Source organism: Pelobates fuscus, chromosome 5, assembly GCF_036172605.1.
Source record: "Pelobates fuscus isolate aPelFus1 chromosome 5, aPelFus1.pri, whole genome shotgun sequence".
In the NCBI taxonomy this organism is placed as follows: Eukaryota; Metazoa; Chordata; class Amphibia; order Anura; family Pelobatidae; genus Pelobates; species Pelobates fuscus.
This window is the reverse complement of record NC_086321.1, coordinates 54,494,892-54,512,307: the sequence shown is the minus strand read 5'-3', so window position 1 is coordinate 54,512,307 and position 17,416 is coordinate 54,494,892. Positions and strand designations below refer to the sequence as shown.

Here is a 17,416-nt window from a genome sequence, read left to right as displayed (position 1 = left end):
GTCCATTTCAGTGATTTCATTCCAGTTATTTTACCTACATTTGCCATCATGTATTCCTGCATTTTTACAAGCCAAGCTGTGGTGTTCAACCACTATTATGAAGAAGTAATTTTGCCTGTAATGCATGAGTTAAAGAGACACTGTCGCTGTCTGGGACCTTTGCATAATTTGCAAAGACCCCCAAAGGTGACATCGCTTCTGGGGGTCCGGTGGCGAGGGGAAGGTGGGGCAGGAAAATGTGTCGTCCCTCATGGGCACAGCCATCCTTTTTCGGACAGTCCTTTTCTGCTCTTGGAACTTTAGCATGCATGAGAATAACCAAACACACACACACCTTCCCTGCAGCAGTCACTGGTGATGGCTGGGGGATTGACACTTCTTGATGCTGGTATCTCTGCCAAGTGTCAGGCATACCACTCGATCATGCAGTCAGGCTTGTCATGGTAAATAACACATTTCCTAATTATTAATTCAGGAGTTGCTCATAGCAACAACTGCCAAAACAACTCAAAATACTCCCATCAGTTTTATATCAAGAACTGCACATCATGCTTACTATACTCCTCAAAAAGAATTCTCTCTAAAATGAAGGGACTTTGCTATCCTTTTTTAAATGTGGGACTGATGGAGCAGGTCTTTATCACAGTTTGAACCTGATAAACCATAATAGGACTCAATTAATAGAAACATCAACTAGAAGAGATGCTTGTCTGGATTCAGTCATAACTAATAATGTTGACTATTTTCAAACATTCAAGTTAGGGAGCACTTGGGAAATAGCGACAATAATATGGCATCATTTGAGAGAAGCTCAAAAAAAAAAAATATATATATATATAGATTTTATTTGGGCTTCTCAATACATACCATTGAGAAACAAATCTAAAAGAAGCAAATTAAAACAAAATGTGGCTTGGTTAAAAAAAAAAAAAAAAAAAGGGTCAGTCAAACAATAAAAGAAAAAGGCATTCAAAACATTTAAATCAGAGGGTCTGATTGCATCCTATAATATATAGAAGCATGCCAAAAGGCCTTTCAAAAACTAAATTAGATGGGTTAAATTGAAAATGAAAAGCCCATAGCCAACGAGAGCAAAACCAACTCCCAGTTTTTTTTTGTTTGTTTTTTTAATTACGTTAAAAGTGAAAGTGTTGGTCCATTGGAAAGTGAAATGGGGGAGTTAATCAAGGAGGATCAGGACAAGGCATACATTCTAAATAATAGTTTCTCTTTAGTATATAGGGGAGAAAAATCTCTGACTGTAAATGTTGCAAATCCCGGTTAACAAAGCCTTACAGCAAACAGTGATTGGTTACACAGGATGAAGTGCTTCAAAAATGATATAAAAGTGAATGTAAACAAAGCCCTAGGGCCAGATAGTATTCACCCAAGTAAGAAGTCAAACAATAAGTAAATGGTTTGACAATATGCTCTATTAGTTATTGTGCCTTAAGCGTTCCTTTAAAAGCAATTTGCTTTAAGAACCTTTGCTTGAAGATTGTGGAATACCATCAGTTATCATAGCTCAATGAGTGGTTGACAAAATTATTACATTGGTATTATTCAATCACATGGAAATAAAATAAGAAATAAAATGAAAACAGTAAAAAATTATTCCTTTTACACCATATTTTATTTAAGCCCACAATGAGAAGTCTAATCCCCTTCACAGTTAGCAAAAAACCCATCATAATCCCTAAAACAGAAGGAGTGTATAACCAAAGGATGGAAAAACAACCCCCCCCCCCCCCAAAAAAAAAAAAATCCTAGTGTGTACCAGAGACTTACAACAAAATGGCTGACATAAGTGCAAGTATAACATATTTAACAAGCAAATAATGAAAACATTACAAAAAAAATAAAAAATCACAATGACAATATGTCAGTCAATGTTTTTATACACACAAGGCACTGGGCGGCATACACTCTGGATTAGACAATTTTATACACAAGCCAAATTTCATGGCAAGAGACATTCATGAAAACACCATGAAAGGCACTTGTTTATATGCATGACATACATATTATTATGCCTTTGACTTTGCAAGGAAAGCATGGTGTAGTTAGTTTTATTTCTAGAAAAAGGGAAATTAGAACGACATTAAGGCAATTGTTCAGCCAACATGTAGAATAATGCCAAACAATGAAGTTTTATCTAGGCTTGGTACATATGGCCTATAGTGCATTTTGTAACCATTAAAGGAGACCAGACAACATGTGATGTTTTCTTTAAACATCGAGGATTGCGTGTTTATACGTTTCGTTTTAGGCTGCATTCTCAATAATAATTGCAATTCCCTGGCCTCCACCAATACAGGCTGATCCCACTGCGTATTTACCACGACGACGTCTAGATGGAAGACAAGGGAGGAAAAAAAATAAAAAAAAAATTAAAAAATCACCAAACATGCATTTCAGACAAAAAATAAATAAATAAAAAAAAAAAAAAAAAAAAAAGGTACTAAAAAGTGGGTCAGTCAGCAAGAACATTCCATTGGTTTTAGAATCTCAGACAGAATTGCAAGATCTAGCAAATTACTTTAAAATATTCTGGAAAATAAATTAAATTAGTTATGTTCATAATCTGTTGATATTAATGTTTTATTCTACTGAACCTAACAGAGCAGGACATTTTGGAAGAGTAAGAGATACACAAGTTGGACTGCATTGTTACGATGATCTCCTAAATTTAAGTTTTCACATGTATACTAAAATTCCGTAGAAAGTTATGGAGTTTTTTTAAGAGATACATAACAGAGCAATGGTTTATAATTAAGCCTAGATTTTACCTCACTATTAACCCCACTAAATATCTGGGAGAACCTGCTTGCTTTACCCTATATGAATTATTTTCTTTCTACACAGCTCTGAATCTTGAGCTCAGTTTATTTTTTTATTTTTTTTTTATAAAGCTCTATAAATTGCAAGCTTGCAGAGGAGATCCAGGCAATCCATGTAATTTAAATTTATTTAGTTATTTCCTTGTAATCAGACCGATTAAGGTAGAGAAGACAAAAAAGGAACTGTGCGATGCGGTCTGTGTTTTTGGTCAGTTTGCCCAAAAATAAATAAAAAATACAAAAACTGAATATGCAATCTTTGACTTTGAAATCTGAAACCGTTGCACAGCGATGGGTGGGTTCTGCCTTTCCTCTTTGTGGGATTCTAGACTTCTTACAGATTGTCAGTCACATGAGTACCCACCTGAGTTCATGGACAAGATGAGCAGTGATTCGGGATCCTGATGCAGCCAGTGGGTGGCCCAAGGCAATGGCACCGCCATTTACATTGGTTTTCTCTGGGTCAAGACCAAGTGCTCGCTCTACTGCCAAATACTGTGCTGCAAAAGCCTCATTGACCTGTTAAGAAATAAAGGTTTAAAAAAAAAAAAAAAAAAAAAAAAAAAAAATTAATATATATATATATATATATATATATATATATATTTTTTTTTTTTTTTTTTTACTTATCAGCACAGCATTGATATCAATTTAAAAGGGCAGTATTGCCTTACTACATATACTTTTCATATGATACAGCAAAATGAGACAAGGTAAAATATGTATTTTAACATTACAGTTCTAATGCTACAAACAGCCCTATATTTTAGAGAAGCAGTAGGGTGAGATCTGAGACACGTCTAGGGTGAATTATTTTGTTTTAATGCAAAGGAACACTAGTGACACTATAGTGTGTGGCTTCTTAGTTCACTGGCACTGCCAGTAAGTGTCCCTGGGTAAAACACCTAAAAATATATACTGCCCACCTCATTAATATGAGCACAACACAAACCAAGATAAGGATACCGGCTTGGACTTAGTCTGTATTAACAAGTGAGTGGATGAACTATGGATGAGTAAGAGACAATCACCTACCCCAACACCAAAACAGCTGGCTACACAACGTTTGAACATCGTCAAGAGGAAGCTAGTGTCACAACTGGAATTAGACAGACTACAGGAAGAAATTTCCATACCCGCTGCAGGTAGGGATGTGGGTATCACAACAGATATAATAAATAGGATCCTAGAAAAGCTAGCAGTTCCTGACCAGCTGACAAGACCAAAGATAACTGGCAAACTACCAACAGACAGCATGCTAGCTGCAGTAATCAAGCATTGTCCAAAATCCCAACCGGCTCATACAGCTACTAGACTACAAGATCAGGCTCAAAAGAGAAGCAATGCCCACCATGAAGACTACAAGCCAAGATAAAAACCACACGGACAGAAGTTAGTTAGCTGGATCAACTTCACAGAGGTGAAATCATCAAGGATAGATCTTGGTTACTGAGAAAGTATGAGGATATGCCCATACCAAAAGGCACTGGAAACCACCAAGTAAAGAAGGACAGCATTGGCAACCAGACTGAGCAGATACACAATAGAAGCAGAGGCTAAGAGAATCAATACCCTGTTTACCAAAGAACCATCCAAGGTGTATGCATAGTTGCAGGGTAACCACAAGATATCGATCCAAGACCTATATGTAGCAGAGATTGAAGAATACTGGAAGAACATCTGTGAGAAAGAAGTATCACATAACATCAAGGCCCAGTGGCTACTAGACCTGAAAACAGACCACATGCTGCCGGAACAGGAACCAGTCACCATCATAGTTGGAGATATCCAGCAAATACACCAACCAATCACCTGCTCCCAACAACATGGAATGTTCTGTCAGGTATCATAGCCTCCAGGATTGAGGGACATACGAGTCACTACATGAGCAATACTCAGAAGGGAATTGGAAACACCAACTACTGATGGAATCCTGTGCAATTGCTTGCTCTTAGACCAGACAGACCAATCTGTGCAAAGCCTGGCTTGACTACAAGAAGGCCCATCTATATTTAAAATAAGAAACAAACTACCACAAGAGGACAGTCTTAAATTAGAGGGTTTAAAAATATTTTCAGGAAGTATGACTTTACTGAGATGGTAGTGGATGCACAGAAGAGCTTTCAAACTGAAGTGGTAGAGGTTAACACAGTGAAGGAGAAAAGCATGCATGGGATAGGCATAAGGCTATCCCAACTATAAGATAAGGCCAGGGACTAATACAATTATTTAGAAGATTCGTCAGACAAGATGAGCCAAACAGCTCTTATCCGCCTTCACATCTGCCTACTTATCAAGATATTCTGCCTGGAATCTTCCAATAAGTAATAAAAATACAAGTCACCTCGCATAACGAGGAGCACTAGATGCCTTTTACTACTTACCTCCACGAGATCCATGTCCTTCAAAGACAGACCTGCATTTTTCAGAGCGCCAGTAATAGCTGGGACCGGGCCTAGAAAAGCAAAAACATTGTTTGAGATTAAGGACCATTAGGTATATTACAAAACTTAGGTGTAGATGATGCCAAAAATTGGAATACCATGGATTTTTTTAAGTGACAGAATACAAGCAGAGAAATGAATCACATTAAAGGTCTACTATACAAAATAAAGAGCTCACAAACATACATACATTTTGCATGAAGTGCATTCAGGTAGCTTGCTCTACGGTAAGAATGTCATATCTGACTGAGATAGTCCCTTCCCCCTCAACTGGTAGCAACCAGTCACACTACTCTTATAAAAGTAGCCTCTGGCTGAGCTTTGGGCGTTACGACTTTATAATTCAACCCAGGGAAGGCTAGAGTCATGAGTAACAAGAACCCATCAAAAACATCCAGCGTCAAAGTCATATACAGTTTTGGGATAGAGTTAGCCCATTGGGCATGTCCCTTGTAGCCGGAGTGATTCTACACTTGGGCAGTTTTTGGTATTCTCACCATTCTCCAAATAGATTAACATTATCCACTAAAAAACAAAATGCCTCCTTTGTCATCAGGACAACTTTATTGAACAAAAACCTGGACTGGTGCCCTGACCACAAAGTAATAGAATACATTTTGAAACTTTACATTTAATAGATAACCATTAAGAAGGGTGAATAAAATGTGTCTCCAAAGAAAGGGGAATCAATAGTTTGTAAAATACTATCCCCTATGTATTTAAACTAATCAAACAGAATTACAAAAAAAAAAAAAAAAATTAAAATAATGAAAAATATACTCTGTATGGGTGGAAAGTCTAATATTTTCGCTTTTAACAATCAGAAAAATGACTCCACGAGCAAGAGCTCGCTCAATTTCAAGGTGTTGGGGTATTAGCCCAACAATACTAGTTCTGTTGTAAAGTGCTCACATAGTAAGAAAATCATTAAAATTCTGAAAACATGCTTTAGAGTTTGTTTCCCTTGTATAGCACAGGTTAAAAAAAATAAATTAATTTGTTCTGAATTTAGAATGGCAGAGTGCACCCCATGCAGTGTGAAAGTCGCATTGCATTAGATTAGACAGATGAGGCTTTTTCAGAAGAGCAGGATTTTAGAAGGGAACGCAACATTTTACGTCAAAAGAGCAGAAGCAAAAACAGTGTCCCACGCTGCTGTTTTGGCGTAAAATGGAGTGGATTAAAATAGAGTTCCCTTTATAGCAGGTAAACAGAAATGAGTATACACTGCCCATATGGGAATCACTGGCACAGCAGAGTCCACAAATAGCGCATTCTAGAATAGAAAGAAAACACATTTCTTACCGAAACCCATAATCTTAGGGTCACAGCCAGACGCATGATAGGCCACAATTCGAGCCAGTGGCGTGAGTTTGTGTTTTGATACGGCATCTTCACTGGCAATAATCAAAGCACCAGCTCCATCGCATATTCCCTGTGTGCCAATAAAGACAAGACATTTATGAAAATTAAACCAGGTAAGTGAGGCTTCAAATAAAATAAAGCAGGCGCCAATGCTGCAGAGCCAATTTGAGACTCCGTATGAGAAAGAGAAAAAAAAAAAAAAAATACCAACTACTAGCATTTTATCTGACAGACTGTGAGAGCCTCTTCTCTATGGGAATCAATGCCAACGTATTGATAGAATTTTGGATTATTTCCTTTCTGATGTCTACATCTGGTCCCCTTTGTAAAAGCTCTTGGTCTGGGTTTGAAACAGACAATCTAAAGCGTACCCTGGGGCAAAGTGGAGCAATCACAACAGAACCTAGGACTGCACAAATTTAATTACTCTTCACACCAGAATTTCCCTTTATGCAACTCTAGAACTTATATACCAGAATATGTTGTATACTTTATGGGGCTTACAGTATTAAACAAGAATAAAAAATATATATATATATAATAATAATAATATTTCACTTTCTCACCGAGGCATTTCCAGCGGTGACCATGCCGTCTTTCTTGAACACAGGTGGGAGTTTAGCCATCTGCTCTAAGGTGGTCTGTGGCCTAGGGTGCTCATCTTTGTCCATTTTGATGGGTCCTTTCCTTGACTTTAGCTCAATGGGAGCCATTTCCTCAGCAAAGTATCCAGCATCCTGGGCTGTGGAGCAGGGTTTTAAACAATAAGTCCATTGTACAAGAAAGTCTATTACATGGCTTTGGTCACATTAGAACAAATCCTAGATTACATGCTAGTCCACCTTTATTTATTAACAATGACCAAATGCCTTCAAAATATGGGAGCACACAGAAAGAGTATACAGAAGGAAACTGTGTGAAGACATCTTGAACAGAATGAAAAGCAATAAAAAAATTAAAAGTTAAAAAAAATAAGTATACAAATACACTACATCACAATAAATATTTGAGATTGTTTAATAAACACACAAATATAACCGTAACAGGTCTAAAGGTAACAAAATTCTCTACGCACCTGCTTTCCATCTTTGCTGGGTCTGGAAGGAATAATTGTCACAGTCTTGCCTTGTTACGTTGTATTTTTCACCCAAAGTCTCAGCTGTAATGGCCATGGGGGTCTTAATATGAGAGTCCGTAAGCCCAGCCCACAACGTGTCCTCCATCTAAATGAAAGGACTAGTTTAATAATTAAGTGTATTCACATTCTGCATGCACACACTTTCCTACTTCTTCACATGTATGGTGTATATGGGAGCCAGGCTAAGATCCAATGCAACACGGTCATCTAAACATTACATTAAAACGCATTACAAAGAGCTGATATTTAAAGACACACAGAGTATGAAATGTGCGTGTTGGACTTTACATGTAACTAAATAATGTAATGTTACAAGATAGAAAAAAGAAAAACCAAAATTCACAAGACAAAAACGAAAATGAAAATATATAACAGAATTTGAGCTGGACACTATACCGGTAATTTAAATTACTCAATTTCTTCAGAGCCAGTAAGGTACCTTAGAACACTGGTAATCAAACTCAGAAGAAGAAAACAGAAGAAAAAGTTATACCTTGATATCAGCGCCAAGTTTGGTTCCAAAACGGATATTTCGGACTGCATATGGAGACTGACTCATGTTCTCAGTACCACCACACATAACAATCTCAGACTCTCGAAGGGCAATTTCCTGCAAAAACAGCAATTTGTCAGTTTTTCAAATTGCAAGACGTCTTTGTTCTTCCATTTAAAGTTACCATCAATTCATTTACTTGACTCTACCCAGCTGCTCATCCTACAGAGGGCAGTGCAAGTGCATCTAATCTGATAGAATAGGACTCTGGTGCCCAAGGGTCCCCTCTAATCTCTTCTACTAAGCTGGGCCAAGATCAGTCTATAATGTGTCTACTGTGCCCTTCCTGGAGTTTGAACTTATAGCCACCTCCGGTAAATTTCTGGACGCATCATAAGACGCCCACGGAACATCACATAGGACAGAATCGATGGCCTGTCACATTAGTTTCCAGTTAGTTTGAACTCCGGCTCCTACTAAAAGAAAGCTCTCTGGCAACCTCCTACTGGGCTACAGAGCCCCTATATGTCTGAGGACATTTTTCCAGTGCTGGGAGTCAGTTGATTCATAGTGTATACAGGGAGTCATCCAAGATAAGTTCTCATATGTGGATTTGTCCAATTTAATTTCAGCTTACATTATTTTATTTTTTGAAAGGGATTTTTTTAATTTAAGTTAAAGGAGAATCTCCTGAAGAGAGCAATTGCTTTTTAAGGTAATCCTCTGATGACATCTTGTGGCAAAGCTCTATATTACACTTTTAATTTAGCCTCAAAATGGCCTATTTGTTTCACTCTTGAATATTAAAAGATTACTAATTAGTAGTGCCATATAGACATGCCTATTCAGGATTAAGAACCATTTAGAGTCAAGTCCATGTGTCCAGTATGGCGTCCTACCAACTTGAAATGTCACCAGCCACCACTGCTGTAAAGTTATTAAAAATATCCTACCACAGGCAGGATGGGGTTGAATCAAAGTATGTTCTGTTTAAAAAAAAATAAAAAAATCCAACTGTAGCATGTGGAAGGTATTTGTATTATTTGTGGAATAAGTTTGGTAAATGCTAGAGGCATGGTAGTATAATTTTACCAATCATGAGGTGCAGCTGAACAGGTTAGTGATAAGAAACAACTGTGGTTCAGAGTTCAAGTGTAGAAGTCACCATAGAACGTTTCTGCTAATTGTTCCCCTTTTACAATTTGGACTCCAAAACACTAGTTTTCATACAGAATGCTCCAATTATCAGTTGTTTACAGTATCATAAATTGAAAACTCCACACACAAAAAAAACTCTTTACCTGACAGCCATTGACAATGGATTGGAAGCCAGACCCACAAAGTCTGTTCACAAGGAGCGCTGGGACCGAGATTGGGATTCCTGTCCGAAGACCAACGTGTCTGGCCAGGTAAATTGCATCTGTAGAAGTCTGCAACATGAAACATATGGAGATCAGTGATTGGTGTTCATCTCAAACCATGCTTAACTCCTTAAGGACCAAACTTCTGGAATAAAAGGGAATCATGACATGTGTCCTTAAGGGGTTAAAAATCTTGTTATCTATCTCTCTCTCTCGACCATATGGCGAGAGAGAGCAAGAACCCCACTACCCACCTGTGATCCCCTGACCCTGAATACCAGCATTTCAAAATTCCTGGCCTTTGAAATGCTGTCATTCCGTCTGGTGGAGATGGACACCTGATGGCGGTGGTTGTCCTACAGTACGTGGTTCCCAGCCGCCACTAATTTTCCAGGCAAGCCATCCCTTCCCAACCAATTGGCGGACAAAATCAGGTGTGGACTGCGCAACTCCATCTGTGGCAAGGTCCACATAACCACAGATACGTGGACCAGTAAGCACGGGCAGGGACGCTATATCTCCCTAACTGCACACTGGGCAAATGAAGTGGCGGCTGGGCCTGAGGCAGTTTGGCACATGTCCTTCTGCCACAGAGGATTGCAGGGCATTTCTTTTTGCCTCCTCCTCCTACTCCGCTTCCTTCTCCTCTACCACCACCTCATCCGGGCAGCGCAACACCAACTTCAGCACAGCCAGGAGGAAACGACAGCAGGCAGTTTAAAAAAAAAAAAAAAAGAAAAAAAAAAAGTTTTGGGGAAAAACCCCACACCGCGCAGGAGCAACAGACCAATGAGTGGTTGTTGCCACTGAGACTCAACCCTGGCCTAGTGGTGTGCGATAATAGGCGAAATCTCGTAGCATCTCTGGGCCTAGCCGGTTTGACGCACATCCCTTGCCTGGCGCATGTGCTGAATTTGGTGGTGCAGAAATTCCTGAAAAACTACCCACATATATCAGAGCTGCTGCGCTTTTGGCATTCCCACCCTCCTGCTGCTTGCCTGTCTGCACTGCAGCGTAACTTCGGCCTTCCCGTTCACCGCCTAATGAGACTGACATACATACATACCAACAGTGCTGGCTACCTCATCCTCCACCACCACTTCCACCTACACCGCCATGGTCACCACCTCCTCAACCTATGGGTCACTTAGTATAAACTATGTACACAATAGCAGGGGCTTGTGAAGGCCTTTTCTCCATGCATCAGGAGTTGATCTCAGTTTGAACAATGAAAGAATACTCTGCACTCCAACCCTCTCTCACATGGATAATTCTGGTGATCCTCCTGACAGCCATGCTTTAGATTTTGATTTATGTTCTTCCAAAGCTAAAAATCAAAGATTCCATCTAGTGCTATTTTATGGCTCAGCTGTATTTTTAAATTTTATGTTATTTTAAGTGATTTCCCTATTCATATTTGTTTGCAGGGCACTTGTCCTACTTTTACTTCCTTTTGCAGCCCTCTAGCCCTTTTTTTTTTTTTTGAAGAGGCATTTTTGTGCCCAAAAGTTCGGGTCCCCATTGACTTTAATGGGGTTCATGTTCGATCCTGAACCCGGACCTTTTTTTTTCCCCAAAGTTCGGCCGAACCCGAACATCCACGTGTCCGCTCAACTCTACACATGAGCATACCCAGAGCATTATGGGAAAGTGCAGAAAATGGAGGCACCGATATCCTCAAGCCCTTGGAGCTTAGAGTATTTTATCCTGGTCACCACCGGGGTAAAAAACAAACAAAAGAAGTGGCAAAAATATACATGCAGGGCAGTCATACCAAACTAAATAAGGAGTTGATCAGAATCATGAATTATGATGTAGTAAATGAAGTAGTGACAATATCTATAGATTAGTTGTGCAGAATAATTACTTCTATTTAGATTTAATGATCCAATCCCAGTCATTTCTATTAGTCCCTAATCGTAGTCAAATGTCTTTGCTTTATTTCCAGAAGCCAGTTTCCTTTCAGAAAGGGGAGGATATAAAAACAGCACACTTTACCATTTTCATCAGATGAAATTTGAGAGTAAATACGTTTATTTTCACTATAGTTTGCACATAAGCAAATAAACACATATATAGGCTGGGCGCCAAGTTTAGGTTTTACATTTTTTCACCCTAAAAGAAATACCAAAAATTAAAAAACTGAATCCGTAATATTTTTCCTTAACGAGCATAAAGACAAAACCTACAAAATTGAGCAACACTGCACATCTTCTACAAAGGTGGTCAATATTGATCTGTTTTCCCACTCACCTTTTAGTAAATATGTACACATTCAGTAGGTTCATGCATCAATTTTACATAAAACAAACATGTTTACACACTTCAATGCAAACAGTCAATAAATCAGAACATACCTGTGCAACATTCCCAAACACAACGCTATCAATGATGTCCGGAGACACGTTGCCAGCAGCAAGGGCGGCTTTAGCAGCAATTTCACCTAAATCTGTCGCTGTATGGTCTTTCAGCAGCCCACCGTAGGTGCCAAATGGTGTTCTTTTGGCAGAAACAACAAAAATTCCTAAAGAAAAATGATAAAGTAAAGCAAATTTAAAATTGTTACACTGAAAATTTCTTGTAGAGTTCTGGTTCAGATCCAGAAATGCATAGTCACAACCTTCTACTGTTGCTTTGATGTTCTCTATGCACTACATTAAAAACACAAGTTTCCAGTGGCACCACCTTCTTGGCTTTAAATATTTGTTCTACTCCTTCTTTGCATTCCTGTTCAGATGCACTTAAAAAAACAAAAAAAAACAAAAACAAAAAAAAAACCCACACATTCACATGCTCTGTCAGAACTCCCAAATTCTGTTTTATTCGGAATCTCTCACAGGTACTGTGAGCCTGACAGCAAACAATTTCCAGACATCTGCATAATTTCCTGACTACAGGGACGTTCATCTGGATCTGTTTGTGTCCAGAACCAACTGTTGGACCCTACCCTTCTTTAGTTGGCTTCCAGACCCAGATTGTCTAGAGGAGAATGCCTTTCTACAGGACTGACCTCTGCTAGTGCCTGGACTGAACTAAGGGGTGTGGAAATAAAAATAAAAAAAAAATAACTACCTGTCCTCAGGATTAAGATGGTAGCCCAATACACTTGTCCTTCATGACAGGCTACCTTGTCCTGACCCACAAAATAATTTGATTTAGAAATACGGTGGCCTACCTAGAGCGTCTCTCCCTCTGTTCTTACTCATAGCATGCAGTGTGTCTGCATGCTTACGGTGTTTAGTATGTGTGGTGTGTAATATGTGGGGAGTTTGCTGACTTTTTGTAATGTGGGGGGTTATAGGTTTGTGCTTAAGCAAGTGTGTTAAGGTGCAGTGTGTTTTGTCCCACCCCCATTCTGCTTAGGTAAGTGGGGTTAGTATGATCCCTGGGGGTCCTGCAGTGGTTAGTTTTTGGTGGGGGAAGGGTGCACTAGGGAAGTTCAGCAGGAAGCAGCCTGGACTGCTGCTGCCGAGCCTGATGACACCCCCTACATGCGGAACGGAAAAGGACAGCCCAGGCGTAAGGAAGAGCATCCCTGACAGCCTCGTGTGGGAGCCTGAGGATTGCAGCTCTTTCAGGTGCAAAACCACAATAATCCCTCAAACTGCAGTAATCAGAGAGGGCATGCCTGATGGAGAGATTACTGTGCTTAGCAACCAATGTAGGTTCAAACCACATACTACCTGGCCCAGCCCTGTGGCTTTACTGCAGCATGGCTAAAGGGAGTTGGCAGAGACTACTTGTCTGGGCCGATAGGAATTCCTGATCTCTGTTAACTGGATTGATGTCACTTGCTCCATTTTATATGAAAATAAATGTTAGATTTAGCATCACATGAAAAGGTTAACACAAGTTATAGGAGACTTTCACTGTTTTCTTCCATGGTGTTATTTTCCAGAACAGTTATTAGTTCCACTTAAAGCACAAACTTTTTAATAAAAATTATTCTTCTCTTTAATTTTGTTTTAAAGACTTATCTGCTCCAACGCAAGTTCACAGAACTCTGCCACCATCTCACCTTGAATCAAAAAAAGTTAGAACATGCGATGTAGGCCAGAAAGTTGAACCTTTTTTAACTAAACTGAGCTGGTGCAACATTCAACAAATGCAAGCTGTAATCTAGCATTCCGGGTCCAAAGGTTAACCAAATACTTCACAATGGCTTTGCCCTTTCTCAATAACATATTGAAAAATACAACGTGACCTTAGATCCTTCGGTGTAACGGGTGACTACCCTTGTAGGATATGTGTGCTCACTGGAACAACCCTGTGGAATAATTCCTATGTTTGTGACGTATCCAAGCAGAAGAACTAACAGTCAGGTGACAGGTTCAGGTCCACCCTACCTACAAAACAAAAACTCTTCTGCAGACAAGAGCACAAGACCTTGTTACCTTACATCATAGTTAAAAGGTGCTATCCAGCCAGAGAGAAGAGATAAGAAAACTGTGTGTCCACCATTGGCCCTCCAGTCTTTCACTAGAATGAATACATTCTAACGCATTGAGCTTGTCATTAAACTCTTTCCTCACGTTTTAAAATACACACTCTTTTGCCAAATTACAAGTTTGACTTAGATGCAAACATTTGATCTGGACGTAAATTTATTTTTCTCTGGATGGCATTACTTTTAACATTTCTCGATGTACTGAGACATGAAGGAGAGACAAAGTAAAACAGTTTGGCAATGAGTTGTCAGAGATAAGCAAACATTCTCAGGCCAATCACACACAAAATAAAAATTAAATAAAATATCCAAGAGTGTTAAATACTTTGTAGCCATCAGTTAAGATAAATGAATACTGCCTAAGTCAAAAAATAAAATAAATAAACAAATAAACACAGGAGGATCTTACTGACAGGCAAAGATGTTCGAACTAACTAAATTAATATGACCTACTGTTGGAAAAAGGTCATGAGAGCTGTAAAGGAATCACTAAGATAGCATTTTATGGTACCCAGAGCACAGTTGTCCCAGAGGAAAGACCTGTGCACAAAAGCCATTGCACAGATGAGGGTTCCCAAGTGGATACATGAAGAGAATGGGAAAAGACAGCAACAAGAGAGGGTCCATGTATGACATCTCCAGGAAGACTGGAAACCGAGGTAGAACCTGCTAAAAATGGGTTATAAGTGTGATGGATATCTGGTGCAATTGCAGATGTAACCCCCTAGCGGAGGCCAGTCCTGTAGAAAGGCATTCACCTCTAGACAATCTGGGTCTGGACGCAAACAGATCCAGATGAAACAGTCCCTGTAGTCAGGAAATTGTCCAATCTCCAGTTGCTGGCATCCCTCTAATGTCTGGATAACTTGTTTGCTGTCTGGTTCATAGTACCTGGGAGATATTTTGCCTGGAGTGAGAGATTCCAAGTAAAACAGAATTTGGGACTTCTGACAGAGCATGTGAATGTGTTTTTGTAAGTGCATCTTGTTTATTAAAATGTTCATTATTACAAATAATATTGCACTATTTTGCAGTGTTCTACAGAATACTGAAGACCAGCCAAAGGATTGACAGAAAGCTTTTGGCATTTGGGAAGGCGGAGAAAGAAAGTACACCCTCTTTGGATTCTATGGTTTTATAGATCAGGAAATAATAACAATTACCTGTTCCTTAGCAGGTCTTAAAGTAAGGTAAATACAACCATTGGGTGAGCAACAACACATGGCATATTACAGAGTGTCAGGATTTATTCAATAAAATAAAGTCAAAAGCAATCTACACAATCTACATAATAAATTACTTCAAATCTAATAAAAACAAGAACACAAAAATAACTGAACTATCACATTGACATAAGTATTTAAGTATTGAAACTCTTTGCTATCACTTGAAATTTAGTTCAGATGCATTTCATTTCTCTATCATCTTGGAGACTTCTTGGAGATTTCTTTCTACACACTACTACTGAAGTCCACCTGTAGCAAATGTAATTGATTGGACAGGATTTGGATAGGCACACACCAGTCTATGTAAGGTTGCAAAGCAGCAAATGCATATTAGAGCAAAAACTAAGCCACAAAGTCAACAGAACTGCTGGCATAGCTCAGAGACAGGGATGTGTCTAGGCACAGTTATGGGGAGGGCTAGAAAGCCTACAATCAAAGTTCCCAAAAGTACTGTGGCCTCTATAACCAGGACTCTTCCTGGACCTGGCTGCCTGGCCAAACTGAACAATAAATAAATAAATAAATAAATAAATAAATAAATCGGGGGACAAGTCCTTGAGGGGGTGACCACAAACCCAATGGTAACACTGGGTAAGCTCCAGAGATCAAGTGTGGAGACGGGAGAAACTTAAAGGGACTTTCCAGTGCCAGGAAAACAAACCATTTTCCTGGCACTGCAGGTCCCCTCTCACCCCATGTTGCTGAGGGGTTAAAAGCCCTTCAGTGACTTACCTGTATCCAGCGCCAATGTCCCTCGGCACTGGGTCAGGCTCCGACAACTCTCCTCCCCCGCCAGCAGGTGGGGGAGACCTAATGCGCATGCACGGCAATTGCCACGGGCCACGGCAACGGCCGCTCGCACGCATTACACCGCCCCATAGAAAAGCATTATTCAATGCTTTCCTATAGGGATTCCGGTGACGCTGGAGGTCCTCACGCATTGCGTATGGACGTCCAGCATCTCTTAAAACACAAAGTGTTTTAAGAACCCGGAAGCTCCTCTAGTGGCTGTCTCACACACAAAAACACAACACCCACCACTTAAAGGAATCTCAAACTGTGACAAGATTCTCTGATCTAATGAAATGAACATTGACCTGTTTGGACTCAATTCAAAGCGTCAGGTCTGGAGAAATCCAGACACTGCTCATCACCTGCGCAATACCATCCCAATGGTGAAGCATGATGGTGGTAGCATAGATGTCAGTATACAAACAGTAATTTGCAGTCCCAGTGGGTAATGCAATGTATATGAGGAAGAAAAAAAAAAAAAAGGGGGGGGGGGGGGGGATTTCTTTTGGAAGTTGTTTTCCTACCATCACCCCTCTGTCTTGGCTAAATACATTGCTGCCTTCCTTCTTATGTTATGTTCAGCCAGCAGAGCACTATTTAGTAAACCTTCCCTGTATTTATCCTGTTTATTTTGGATTTATCAGCCATCATTGGGACCTACCATAGCCCCAATAGTATCTGGCTGCTTGTTGATGCCATTAAACTAGGAGAGGGGAATGGGGCTTTAACCACCATAACCACTTCTACACTTGCTTCCCAGCCCAGTTCCTTTTTTGTATCTTGATTTTCCAGTTTAGATACTACTGGTACTTGAGGCTGTAACTGTAATATTACCCCACTAGACAGGTCTCCAAGTTAGTTATTAATAGCTGTAATTTGTAATCTTTTTTTTCTCTCCCCCCACCCCCCCTTGATTGGAGTGTATTCACCTTTGGCTAATACGTAAAGGTGGAGCTGGTACCACCGTACTGACCTCTATGTTCCTAACCCATTAATTGGGACTAGGTTACATAGCATTATTTCTATTTACAATTTGATCTATATTATAGACAGACACTATGCAGCAGTGAGGGGATCTATATTATACACAGACACTATGCAGCAGTGAGGGGATCTATATTATACACAGACACTATGCAGCAGTGAGGGGATCTATATTATACACAGACACTATGCAGCAGTGAGGGGATCTATATTATACACAGACACTATGCAGCAGTGAGGGGATATATAGATTATACACAGACACTATGCAGCAGTGAGGGGATATATATTATACACAGACACTATGCAGCAGTGAGGGGATATAT

The 17,416-nt window shown here is 39.6% G+C and overlaps 1 protein-coding gene across 1 annotated transcript in view; it reads right to left on the bottom strand.

Moving 5' to 3' along the window:
- Positions 1 to 1,735: 1,735 nt before the first annotated feature.
- Positions 1,736 to 17,416, bottom strand: part of ACAA2 (acetyl-CoA acyltransferase 2) — a 22,976-nt gene continuing 7,295 nt past the window's right edge. Inside the window, exons 2-10 of the mRNA XM_063456801.1 lie at positions 11,999 to 12,165; positions 9,582 to 9,710; positions 8,281 to 8,397; positions 7,725 to 7,872; positions 7,216 to 7,391; positions 6,590 to 6,719; positions 5,225 to 5,295; positions 3,205 to 3,359; positions 1,736 to 2,350 (exon numbers count right to left, since the gene is read on the bottom strand). Coding sequence (XP_063312871.1) covers positions 2,266 to 2,350; positions 3,205 to 3,359; positions 5,225 to 5,295; positions 6,590 to 6,719; positions 7,216 to 7,391; positions 7,725 to 7,872; positions 8,281 to 8,397; positions 9,582 to 9,710; positions 11,999 to 12,165 — 1,178 coding nt within the window. The 3' untranslated portion in view covers positions 1,736 to 2,265. The remainder of the gene's footprint in view (positions 2,351 to 3,204; positions 3,360 to 5,224; positions 5,296 to 6,589; positions 6,720 to 7,215; positions 7,392 to 7,724; positions 7,873 to 8,280; positions 8,398 to 9,581; positions 9,711 to 11,998; positions 12,166 to 17,416) is intronic.